The 13450-nt window shown below is 44.5% G+C and overlaps 1 protein-coding gene across 1 annotated transcript in view; it reads left to right on the top strand.

Moving 5' to 3' along the window:
* CNOT10 (CCR4-NOT transcription complex subunit 10) overlaps nucleotides 1-13450 on the top strand; it is a 186241-nt gene that overhangs the window by 93923 nt on the left and 78868 nt on the right. The window contains 1 exon segment of the mRNA XM_033930099.1: nucleotides 9820-10022. Coding sequence (XP_033785990.1) covers nucleotides 9820-10022 — 203 coding nt within the window.

The following is a 13450-nucleotide window of genomic DNA, read 5'->3' as shown; positions in this document are numbered from 1 at the left end:
GATAAGGAGACCAGAATTGAACGCAATACTCCAAATGAGGTCGCACCATGGAGCGATACAGGGGCATTATGACATTCTTAGTTTTGTTAACCATACCTATTTTTAATAATTCCCAGCATCCTATTTGCATTTTTGGCCGCCACCGCACATTGGGCGGAAGGTTTCATCTTATTGTCCACAATGACACTCGGATCCTTTTCTTGGGCACTAACCCCCAAGGTGGACCCTAGCATCTGGTAACTGTGATTCAGGTTATTCTTCCCAATGTGCATCACTTTGTATTTGTCCATATTAAATTTCATCTGCCACTTGGACGCCCAGTCTTCCAATTTCCTAAGTCCACCTGCAATTTTTCACAATCTGCATGCATTTTAACGACTTTGAACAGTTTAATGTCATCTGCAAATTTAATCACCTCACTTGTCATTCCAATTTCCAGATCATTAATAAATAAGTTAAATAGCACCAGTCCCAGTAAAGACCCCTGCGGCACTCCGTTTACTCTCCTCCATTGAGAAAAATGACCATTTATCCCTACCCTCTGTTTTCTATCCGATAACCAATTCCTAATCCACAACTGAACCTCGCCACCTATTCCATGACACTTTAATTTTCTCAGGAGCCTCTCGTGAGGAACTTTATGAAAAGCTTTCTGAAAATCCAGGTACACTATATCACTTGGCTCACCTTTATCCACATGTTTATTCACACCTTCAAAGAAGTTAAGCAAATTTGTGAGGTAAGATCTCCCATGCTGACTCTGTCTCATTAAATCATGTTTGTCTACATGTTCCACAATTTTATTTTTTATAATTGTTTCTACCATTTTGCCCAGCACCGAAGTGAAAATAAGAACTGACTGTACTGAAAACTAGTGCACAGAGAGTGGAAAAGATTTATAAAGAATATGCTCAGAAAAGTGAAACTCTGAAGAGAGAGTGACAACCCTCTCTTGGGGTAAGAGTGTACCGTCCAGTCATTGCATAATTGATTCAAAAAATCACTCTCTGAGAACTAGTAAAAGTAATAAAAGCTAATTTTAAATCTTGAAATTTCTAAACACAGTCCAGGTTCAAAAATTTTTTGAGATATGAAATATAATAAATCTCATTGGATTTTTGATGATGCACTTATCTTATAAAGATAAACTTGTTATAGGGGTCTCGGGTCTCAAAGTGGCCCCGTTTCGTGATACATTAGCAAGTCCTTACAAGAACTCAATACAAAAATAGACGGGTTCAGGGAGGATCTTAAGAAAACTAAGATTAAAAAACTACACCGCGATGAGTTAGACTATACTAAGGGGTTTGTCTACATTTGGATGGATAAATCCCGTTCTTCCAAAAGAACTAATCGCCCTACATACGCTCAGACATCTTCTGATTCATCTGAAGATGATAAAAAGCAGCAGAAAAGTTCTGTACAAGGTCCCAATGTCCATTTTCAGGGGGGTCCAAAACCAAGTATAAAAAGACTGATCAGATCCAAACAAACACGCCACCAACCCTGACATCCAACATTTTCAACCTTTCTCATAGGACTCTCACTCCCATAGAGACATCTGTCCTAGACAAGGGGTTGTCCTTCGTTCCTTCTAGCATTTTCCAAACATTTGATACTAGAATAGCTATTTTTAAGTTTATCAGGAAATGTAAGCTTAAAAATTTTTTTCACAAACAAGAAACATTGAGCCTAGATAGTAATGTCAACACAGAGGACACCCCCAATCAGGGGCATTTAGAAGCAGACCAACAGTGTTTTGAAAATCCCAAACTGCAGGTTAAATCCACTTGGTGTCCTCCTGGCACCGTTGACCCTCAAATACAGGCTTTTGAAAATCTCATACTAAAGGAGGTGGGGGATTTAGAACTTCAGAAGTCCCCCTTAAAGTTTAACCTCTCACGCATGCAACAAGAGGCTTTACAGTCTTTAGCTACTGATAATAGCATTGTTATACGCCCAGCGGATAAAGGGGGAGGTGTAGTTATTTGGGATAAAGAACAATATGTAGCAGAAGCCACTCGCCAACTTAGTGATCCTGCATTTTATGAGGTTTTGGAACATGATCCTACTGAAGCCATTCAAGACATCATCTCACACTGTTTAGTTCAACATCTAGAAATGGGAGTGATCACAGAGAGGGAGTTCAAATTCCTGTTCTGTAAGCATCCTACTATTACAGTTATTTATTTTGTACCCAAAATTCATAAATCTTTGATCAACCCGCCAGGGAGACCTATTGTTTCAGGGATAGGTTCTGTTTTAGAGCCTTTGTCCGCATTTCTAGATTCGTATCTTAAGGACCGTGTTCCTTTAGCACCATCTTATGTTTTGGACACTGCAAGTATGATTAGGTTCTTGGCTACATTTACCAACATCCCTGACCAAGCCATACTTTTTACCTTGGACATTACAGCTTTGTATACGAATGTGCCCCAACAGGATGCCATAGATATCATTAAAATTGAACTTCAGGCATCAGAGATACCGGACATTAGAATTAATTTTCTCATTCAACTAGCATCCATTGCTCTAGGTATGAATTATTTTCAGTTTGGGGACATCTTTTACAAACAGATTAAAGGCACAGCTATGGGGGGCTAAAATGGCCCCTTCCGTAGCCTGTCTCTATGTAGCCACATTCGAACAAAAATTTTTGTATCCATCAGCACATTGGAAACACCTTCTATTTTGGAAACGTTATATCGATGACATCTTAGGAGTGTGGATGGGCACCGTTGAAGAATTGGATCAGTTCCTCGTATGGCTCAATTCTTGTGATGTCATTTTATACTTTTCCATGACTAAAGATTTTCATCAGGTCCCTTTTTTGGACATTAACATATTTTTAACTGAGGGCAGTTTCTTAACCAGTATTTATCGAAAACCCACAGATCGGAACAATCTTTTGCAGTATGACAGCTTTCATCCACGACATTTGAGGAACAATATTCCAGCTGGACAGTTTTTAAGGCTCCGGAGACTTTGCACTTCAGTGAGTGAATACATTTCTAAAGCAGAAAACATGAAAGAAAGATTTCGAGAGAAAGGATACCCGGCTACTGTCATTCACAAAGCATACAAAAGGGGACTGTATGCCAACCGTTCATTGTTACTACAAACTCGTTCACAGCCTGAGGAACAACCCTTGGTATGCGTTCTTCCATATTCACATTTAGCGTTTCAAATCAAGCACATCATCAAACGGCACTGGCACATCATGCAATACCATCAAGAGTTTCAGGAGCCTCCCCGTTTTGCATTTTCTAAAAATCAGAATTTAAAGCAGAAATTGGTCCATTCACAATTTAGCAATAAACCAAATGATGCTGTCGGCAGCACGCGGGGTCACAGCCCGTGCGGGCACTGCAAAATGTGCCAGTATAGTGTGACTTTACAACAGATGCACATTAACATCAAAAGGAGATATACCCCTCCGACTACTGACTGTACCTCTAAGCAAGTAGTATACGTCATCCAATGCCCTTGTGGTTTACTATATGTGGGGTGTACAGTTCGCAGTGTCAAGATCAAGATCAGTGAACACATTAGCAGGATAAGATCCAATACACAAGAGGCGCCCTTAGTCTCACATTGGACTCAGTTACATCATGATCCATCTGATTTGAGATTTTCAGTGATAGATGTTATATCTACTACGAGGGGCGGTGACATGGCTAAGCTCCTCTGGAGAAAAGAGCAAAAGTGGATTTATGATTTGAATACACTTTTCCCAGAAGGGCTGAACAATGAAATTGAATGGGTGGCCTTTCTTTAACTCATTTTTGTGCTTTGTATCTGTTCTATAACTTGTTATATTCAAATCACAGTGGGTTATGTACATAAGCATTTTTTCCGTGTGCCGACGTGATGACGTCATCGCGCCGCGGCACGGAGTTTTTTCCCTCCCCCTCTCGGTTCGGGTTAAATTTGGCGGGATTGGCAGCGTTCTCTGTTGTTTGGAGCATCAGAAACACTTCTGCAAATGGTATGTTACAATTTTTGTGCTTCCCTCCTTGTAGCCGACAAGATGTTACTTTGTTACAGCACAGCTGTCCTATGTGATTATCTGTGCTATGTTTTGATAGTATTTTTTGTATTGTAGATCTTCTCATGGATATGCATTATAAATTTTGAACTCCTTCTGCAAATGATCATCTCATGCATCACAACTTATAATGTTTAAAGATTGATTTTGGGTCTCCTGAAGCAGACCACGAAACGGGGCCACGTTGAGACCCGAGACCCCTATAACAAGTTTATCTTTATAAGATAAGTGCATCATCAAAAATCCAATGAGATTTATTATATTTCATATCTCAAAAATTTTTTGAACCTGGACTGTGTTTAGAAATTTCAAGATTTAAAATTAGCTTTTATTACTTTTACTAGTTCTCAGAGAATGATTTTTTGAATCAATTATGCAATGACTGGACGGTAAACTCTTACCCCAAGAGAGGGTTGTCACTCTCTCTTCAGAGTTTCACTTTTCTGAGCATATTCTTTATAAATCCTTTCCACTCTCTGTGCACTAGTTTTCAGTACAGTCAGTTCTTATTTTGGCTATTATACACACTTTGGCTGACTTTTTGCATAATCTTTCCCTGTGTATACTGTGAACACAGCACCGAAGTGAGGCTTACCATTCTGTAATTTCTTGGATCTCCCCTGGAGCCCTTTTTAAAAATCGGTGTAACATTGGCCACCTTCCAATCTCCCTTACTTCCAATCTTCAGGTTCTACAGATGATTTTAGCGACAGGTTACAGATCACTAACAGCAGATCAGCATTTCATGTTTGAGTTATTTTAGTTCCCTGGGATGTATACCATCCGGTCCTGGCGATTTATCACTTTTAACTTGTTGATTTGGCTCAGTACATCTTCCAGATTCACCGAGATTTCTTTCATTTCCTCCACATCATCACCCTTGAAAACCATTTCCGGTTCAGGTAGATCTCTTACATCTTTGTCCGTAAAGACCGAAGCAAAGAATTCATTCAGTCTTTCCGCTATGGCCTTATCCTCCCTGAGCACCCCTTTCGCTCCTTGGTCATCCAATGGTCCCACAGATTCCCTCACAGGTTTTCTGCTATGAGTTTTTGCCTCTTTCTTAGCTGTCTTTATCAGTGCTTTGCATCTAACATGCCAGTTCTTAGATTTCTTCTTATTTTCTTCATTCGGATCCTTTTTCCATTCTTTAAAGGATGTTAATTTGGCTCTAATAACCTCTTTCACTTTACCTTTTAACCATGCCAGCTCTCGTTTCCTTTTCTTTACACCTTTGCTGATAATGTGGAATACATCTGGTCTGGGCTTCCATGACAGTATTTTTAAATAACATCCACAATGATCTTAAAAACAATCCACAAAGGATGTATATAGTCAAAAATGACCCACAAGATAAAAACAAAATAATGTATAAAATGCAAATGTTCCAAAACAGGCCATGTTTCGCCAAAATAAAAATGCCTTCCTCAGGAATCTTATAGGGTCATTGGCTGTCTTAAATACAAAAACATAAAAGTCGCAAAAAAATCCAGGTACCATATATATACTAGAATATAAACTCAGATTTTGGGGCAAAAAAATGGCCCACAAATGGGGATCTCAATTTAAACTTGAGCCTCCTTTTGATGATGCTCCTTTCGATGCTTCTCCCCTCCCCTCCCGATGATCAACACTGCTATCCTCCACCCACCTCTAATGACCGTCACTATCTCCCCCACCCTCCGATGACCAGCACCATTATCCCCCTGATGACATTGCTATTTCCCCTGCCCCAGACTGACATTGCACATAGTTCTGATTCTCTGGAAGCCCACATTGGCACTCTGTGCTGTTCTGAAGGACCTTAAGCTCCCGCCCGCTCCAGTCCAGCAGGCATTGAGCATGCACACAGCCTTGGCATCGGCTTCCAGAGTATCAGGACTGTAAGTACGATGTCAGCTCTGGGACGGGGGGGGGGGGGGTAGTGGAGAATAGGAGTGCCTAAGCCACTGTTCTTTGATTCTCCAGTGCTGCCACAGTCCACCCACCTCTGAAGCAACTTCCTGTTTCCACTTGGGCAGACCACAACAAAGGAACAGTGCAGAGGAGGCCACTGGCAGTGCAAGAAAATCACTCCCGCGCTAGTGACCTCTGTAGTTTTCTTGGTGAGGGGGGCTTTGGAACCGGGTGGGGAGATCATTTGGTGGAACTGACGTCGGAGGGAAGGTTTGTGGGTCATCCACATGCAGCTAATAAGAACTGCTGCCCGCGCGTCCCTGCAACAAGTGATCTGGGAGAAAGGAGGGGGGAAGGAGTGCATTGGGATTAGAGAGTTGCGCGGGGACAGAAATCCCACCCGTCCCCGCCAAAGTCCCACCCGTCCCCACCCGTCCCCGTGAGGATCCCACCCGTCCCCACCCGTCCCCGTGAGGAATCCCTCCGTCCCCACCCGTCCCCGCAAGGAATCCCCTACGTCCCCACCCGTCCCCGCGAGGAATCCCCTCCGTCCCCGCCCGTCCATATAAACTTCAGAAATTGTTATTTCATTTAATTATGCTACTGAATTAAAGGCTCTGGTAGAAACCCATTTACAAATAAGCAAAAAGACTTTATTAATTTGAAAATATTAATTGGGAAGAATACATACTTTGCAAATGGGTTTCTACCAGAGCCTCTAATGTTTATAAATTTTTATCAACACAACTAATATACTACTTTATCCTGAAGCAAAATAAAAAAAAAGAAATATAATTCTTTTCCTACCTTTGTTGCCTGGTTTCTGCTTTCCTCATGTTCTCATTCAATTCCTTCCATCCACTGTCTCTCTTCCTTCTGCATCTTCCATTTGCTCTGTTACTGTGCCTCTCCCTTTCTTCCCCCTTCCAAATTGGTCTGGCACCCATCTTCTTCTCTCCGCTCCCCCATAGTCTGGCATCTGTCTTCTTCCCTGCCAGTGTCTTCTCCCTACTCTCTCTTCCCCATTTCCTTTCAGCGTCCTTCTCCCCGCCATCTTCCCCATGTCCTGTCAGCGTCCTTCTCCCCCCTCTGTCTTCCACATGTGCTTTCAGTGTCCTTCTCCCCCCTCTGCTTCCCCATGTCCTTTCAGCGTCCTTCTCCCTCTCTGTCTTCCCCATGGCCTTTCAGCATCCTTCTCCACCCCACCCCCCGTCTTCCCCATGTCCTTTCAGCGTCCTTCTCCACCCCTTTGTCTTCCCCATGTGCTTTCAGCATCCTTCTCCACCCCTTTGTCTTCCCCATGTGCTTTCAGCATCCTTCTCCCCCCTCTGTATTCCACAAGTGCTTTCAGAGTCCTTCCCCCCCCCGCCCTTCCCATGGCCTTTCAGCGTCCTTCTCCACCCCTTTGTCTTCCCCATGTCCTTTCAGCGTCCTTCTCCACCCCTTTGTCTTCCCCATGTGCTTTCAGCATCCTTCTCCCCCCTCTGTCTTCCACAAGTGCTTTCAGAGTCCTTCCCCCCCCCCGCCCTTCCCATGGCCTTTCAGCGTCCTTCTCCACCCCTTTGTCTTCCCCATGTCCTTTCAGCGTCCTTCTCCACCCCTTTGTCTTCCCCATGTGCTTTCAGCATCCTTCTCCCCCCTCTGTCTTCCACAAGTGCTTTCAGAGTCCTTCCCCCCCCCCCCGTCCTTCCCATGGCCTTTCAGCGTCCTTCTCCACCCCTTTGTATTCCCCATGTGCTTTCAGCGTCCTTCTCCCTCCTCTGTCTTCAAGTGCTTTCAGAGTCCTTCCCCCCCTCCTCCCGTCTTCCCCATGGCCTTTCAGCGTCCTTCTCCCCACTCCTTCTCTACCGTCCCTGGTGCAGTACAGCCGGCCAGGTCCCCTTACTTTTGTGGCACTTCCCCGACCGACCGACAACAGCCCCGGTCCGACAAACCTCCCTGCCCTTAACTGCGAATCTAAATTACCTTATTACAGCTGCTGTAAGAAGATAATTTAGATTCGCGGCTACAGGGCAGGGAGGATTGTCGGACCGGGGCTGTTGTCGGTCGGTCGGGGAAGTGCCACAAAAGTAAGGGGACCTGGCCGGCTGTGCTGCAACCGGGGCGGGGTGTGGCGGGGCGGACCGCCCCCTCCCTTGGTAGCCACTCGAACCGCGAGGCTACTTTCCTCCTTACCTGCACTGCCTGCAGCACAGAGCCAAACGGAAGTCTTCCCGACGTCAGCGCTGACGTCGGAGGGAGGGAGGGCTTTGTTTAAGCCCTCCCTCCCCTCCGACGTCAGCGCTGACGTCGGGAAGACTTCCGTTCGGCTCTGTGCTGCAAGCAGAGAAGGTAGGGAGAAGAGCCGCGCGACTGAGTACATCCAGCCCCGCAGGAACCCCGCGACCCTCGGAGGCGTCCCCACGGGATCCCCGCGACCCTAGGGGGCGTCCCCACGGGATCCCCGCGACCCTAGGGGGCGTCCCCACGGGATCCCCGTGACCCAAAGGGGGAACCCGCGGGTCCCGCGGGATTCCCGTCGTCCCCGTTCCCGTGCAGCTCTCTAATTGGGACATGGGAGGGGTACTATTTTGGGACAAAGGCAAGAAGGGGGGACATGAACTCGGGGCACGGAAGGGAGGGGACATGAACATGGGACATAGAAGGGAGGGAAGAAGGAGGCACTAACTTGGGACATAGGGAGGGAATAGAAAGGGAGAATTGTTGGGCCTGACTGTGTGAGAAGGAAAGACATGGTGCACATGGGGAAAGGAAGAAAGAAGAAAATTGGGCATAGAGAGAGAGAGAGGAGTGAGGTAGAGATGCATGGGGAAGAGAAGGATGAGAGGGAGAAATGTTGGATATGGTGGCAGAGAGAACAGAGGGACAGTTTGAAGGGGATGCAATGGGGAGGAATATTGGACACAGTAATAGAGGGAGAGATATGGCATGGTGCTGGAGAGGGGTGATAGAAGGAGAAATGGGCATGAGGCTTGTGGGCAGTGGTGAAAAATGCTGCATCTGATCCGGGGGATGAGAGAGGGAGAAATGTTGGATGTGGCAATAGAAGGGGTGTGAGAGATGCACCCTGGATCTCTCGCTTTCCCCATTTCCTTTGCAGCAAGGGAGGGAATGAGAGAAAAATAGATGGACAGTGAGAGAGAGATGGAGACATGTTGCCAATAGAGGTGGAGGAGAGAGGAATAAAAGTTGGACTCATGGAGGGGCAGAGAGAGATGTTGGTTGGGGATGGGAAAGAGGACCGGAGAAGAGGAAGCGTGCAGGAGGCAGGAAGAAAGAAATATTTGAATGCAGTCAGAAGGAAGTGCAACCAGAGACTCATGAAATCACCAGACAACAAAGGTAGGAAAAATGATTTTATTTTCAATTTAGTGATCGAAATGTGTAAGTTTTGAGAATTTATATCTGCTGTCTATATTTTGCACTATATTTGTCTGTTTTTTTATAGTTACTGAGGTGATATTGCATATTTTAAAGTCATCTGCCTTGACTGCTTTGGGGAAAAAAAGAATATTAATGATCATTAACTTTTTCTCTGCGTACAGTGTGCTTTGTAGTAGTTACTATTATGTATTAATAAGATTGTATTGTGTGTATATGAAAAATGAATGGAAGAAATTGCATTACAATTTGTACTGTTATTAGGGTGGGCCAGGGGCAAAGCTTGGGTGGGGTACTTAGTTGATATTTCTTAGACTTAGTGGGTACTTGGTTTGAAGACGTTGAGAAACAGTGATTTATATCACACAAATAGAGCAGAGAGAAGGAAATTCATTGCCTTAAAGAGCTCACAGAATGCACTGTTAAATCTAAGAACACTTTTTGCTTTGCTGTTTAAATCAAGGTGATTTGATATGATCTGCCTTTCTCATTAGGTAAGAAATTCTCAGGTAGACCTATGTGCACACTACTGACTAATAAACGATATGAGCTGCTTCACAATTGTGGCATTCAGCTACTTCATGTTGGGAGACCTTTAGCAGCTTTTGAATGTTTGATAGAAGCTGTCCAGGTTTATCACTCAAACCCACGCCTTTGGCTGAGACTGGCAGAGTGTTGCATTGCTGCCAACAAGGGGGTAAGTGAGACTTTAAACAACATGCTCTAGGATCAAGATTGTGTTATACTTCTCTTTTTAACTTTCCTGATCTCCTACCATTAACTGGACTACACTGTTTAGTCTGAAAAATCTTTTCTTTTAAGAATCTAATAGGTAAGGAAAAGATTAAAATGTTATAATGCCTTTGTATCGCTTTATGGTACAACCGCACCTTGAATACTGTGTGCAGTTTTGCTGTATCTCAAAAAAAGATATAGCAGAAACAGAAAAAGTACAGAGAAGGGCAATAAACATGATAAAAGGGATGGAACAACTTCCCTATGAGGAAAATCTAAAGCAGCTAGGGCTCTTCAGCTTGGAAAAGACAGCTGAGTGGAGTGGGAAGGGTAGATGTGAATCACTTACTTAACGTTCCAAAAATACTAGGACTAGGAGGTATACGATGAAACTACTAAGTAGTAGATTTAAAACAAACCGGAGAAGATATTTGTTTACTCAACATGTAATTAAACTCTGGAATTCATTGCCGGAGAATGTGGTAAAATCAGCAGGGTTTTTAAAAAGTTTGGATACTTTCCTAAAAGAAAAGTCCATAGGCTATTATTGAGATGACTTGGGGAAATCCACTGCTTATTCTTAGCATACACAACATGAAATCTGTTTTATTCCTTGGGATCTTGCCAGGTACCTGTGACCTGGGTTGGCACTGTTGGAAACAGGAAACTGGCTTGATGGACTTTCAGTTTGTCCTAGGATGGCAATTCTTATGTTTGCAAATTGCCATTTTGAGGGTTTCTTGGGCTTCCTCTAGGATCTCCCACCTCCAAAAACCCCTTTCCTGAATTTTTGGTACTTGGTATACAGTAGCTTTCCTAGGCTGTTTTTATGCACCAAAATGCTGATGAGTTGGCCATCTAGGATTTCCCAGTTTTATTTTAAAAGCCTCCATCTGCCTCAAAACATATCAATTTTGCTAATTGCCTTTTATGGACTCCTTAGGCCTTTCTACCGCTGTGTGATGGCTGGCTGAGAAGCGTCCATGTGCCGCGGGAGCACTGGGCTTGGCCCTCTCTAGTCCCTCCAGGGCCTTGAAATCAAAGGATTCTCAACTGTTGCATTAAAAATCCCTTCTGGAGCCCTTGAATTACGACTCAACTTTGTTAGCGAAACACAAGTACGCAGACAACTCTGAGCCAATGAGGAGATCAAAAGTGCCCCTGCAGAGGTTCTCAGGAGATCAAGTGAAGGGCTTTGACTCTGATTTCATGAGTTTAATGTTTGACACTTCTATGAAATATAGAGGGTTGCACATGGGAGCTTGCCTCCACAGAAGCACAGTTCCCCTGTGGAATGTTTTTCCGCAGGAACCAGAGGTCCAGTCAGAAAAAGACTTGAGACAACTGGGGGTCAAGATCAATTCCTTTGCTCCCTCAAGCGATTCCTCATGTTTAGATAATTCCCGGTCTCATGTGGGTGCTAGCAGCCAAAAGTCTTGGCAGCCCTGGACCAGGGAGAGCACCCAGTGGAGTGCAGACTTTTTAAATCGGTGGATTTGATGGAAGTCATTAGTGTTTCTCTGTGGGAATTAAATTTGAAACCCCCACAGACTTCCACAGCTCAAATTTCTCTTATTAGCAGTCCACATTTTTTCCTTCACACCTAGAGTTCATGATGCTGATGGAGCATTGGGAGGTGCCAGAAGACTCCTTTGAAGGTTGCCAGAGCTATGTCAAAATTGTACCTTATGGCTCTTGATTTTTAGCAGTCCCCCCGCCCCAAGGTGGATTTGTGGGTAGTGCAAGTTACTAAGCACTCTTCACTCCTTAGTGAAGGAGGAATGATTTTGAAGGATGCTCAGGATTGCAGGGTGGACTTAGTCCTCAAAAGGCAGTTTGAGGCTCTAGCTTTGGATCTGAAGGTGGATTCGGTAGCTTCCTTTGTGGTACACGCCTGGCATAAGATGCTGCACCAGTCTCCTACTTCAGAGGAGAGCGCATACTTCCAGGTATTGTTTTTGGGGGTGGATTATGTAGCATGTGCTTTATATGATATGTTCAGGGTCATCTATCTCTGCCTCCAGAATGCTCTGAATCAGACAATGGGCAGTAGATTCTGCATCTAAAGCTATTTTAAGTAGGCTTCCTCTTAAGGACCAATGCTCTTTTGTAAAGGTTTTGCCAACCATATGGCCAGTGTAACAGATCGTCATCCTAAGTCATTACAAGACAGTAGACCTCATCAGATGTCAGGTTCCCACTCAGCAACTGTTCCCAAGAAGTCCCAATGACACCAGGCCTGGGTGAAGACCTGTTCAGACAAATGAGTGAGTGCTGGACATCATTCGAGAGGGCTACAAACTTAAGTTTTCCCAACCTTTTCAGTACGTCTTTATAGATTTTCCAGCTGGAATACTGGAAAAGAGTCCAATAGAGAATGGCTTCTGCAGATTCAAACCATAGAGACTGTGCTGGATGCAGAATCGGCTTGCGCAGCTTCTCAATATACTTTGTGTCCAAGAAAGACTCATACAAATGGAGACCAGTCCTGAATCTAAAGTCTGTCAATGCAGCACTGAGAGTACCCAGATTTTGGATGGAGACCGGGTGTACAGTAATCATCTCTGTATCACAGGGGAAATTTCTAGCCTTGCAGGATTTGACAGAAGCTCACTTACATAGTCCCATCTTTCCAGATCACAGAAAATTTCTCAGATTCCATGGGCTGGAGAGACAGTTTTCAGTTCTTGACACTTCCTTTTGGGTTGGCTACAGCACTTTGCAACTTTATCAAGGTAATGGTGGTGGCAGCAACACACCTGCACAAGGCAGGGATTCAGATGCACCAATACTTGGACAATTGGCTGATAGAGTTCAGTCCAAGGCCGACCGTCACAAGGCAGTGAAACAAGTTGTCCAGTTCCTGCAAGACCTAGGAAGAATTATCAATTTTTAGAAGTCACTTGGAACTGGCTCAATCCCTGGAGAACTTGGGGGAGATTTTACAACATGACAGGAGGTCGTATTTTTCTGCCAGAATCTCACAAATTAAAACAGAGATGCCAGAGTGTGGAGTTACTGGCAATGCCAGCTCCTATGACCTGGTACTATCTGCAGGTACTGGGGTCGATGGTAGTGACCATAGAAGTGGTACCTTGGGCGACAGCTCATTTACGCTGTCTTCCGGATGCACTGTTATACTACTGGTCTCCACAAATGGATTTCCTCCAGATACTGTGTCCTGGATGGGGGAAGTGCGTCACCATTTGTTTGGTGGCTCCTGGTGGAGACACTGTCCAAGGGCTTCACTCCGCATTTCTTCTTGGATGAGACTGATGACAGATGCTAGTCTTTGACTGGAGAGGTCATTGTGAGGGTCACCTAGTGCAGGGCTGATGGTTACCCTCGCAGAGAAAAGTGGTCCATCAACAAATTGGAATTAAGAGCCAT

The sequence above is a fragment of the Geotrypetes seraphini genome, chromosome 2 (assembly GCF_902459505.1).
Source record: "Geotrypetes seraphini chromosome 2, aGeoSer1.1, whole genome shotgun sequence".
Classification (NCBI taxonomy): Eukaryota; Metazoa; Chordata; class Amphibia; order Gymnophiona; family Dermophiidae; genus Geotrypetes; species Geotrypetes seraphini.
This window is presented reverse-complemented; position numbering and strand designations above follow the sequence as displayed.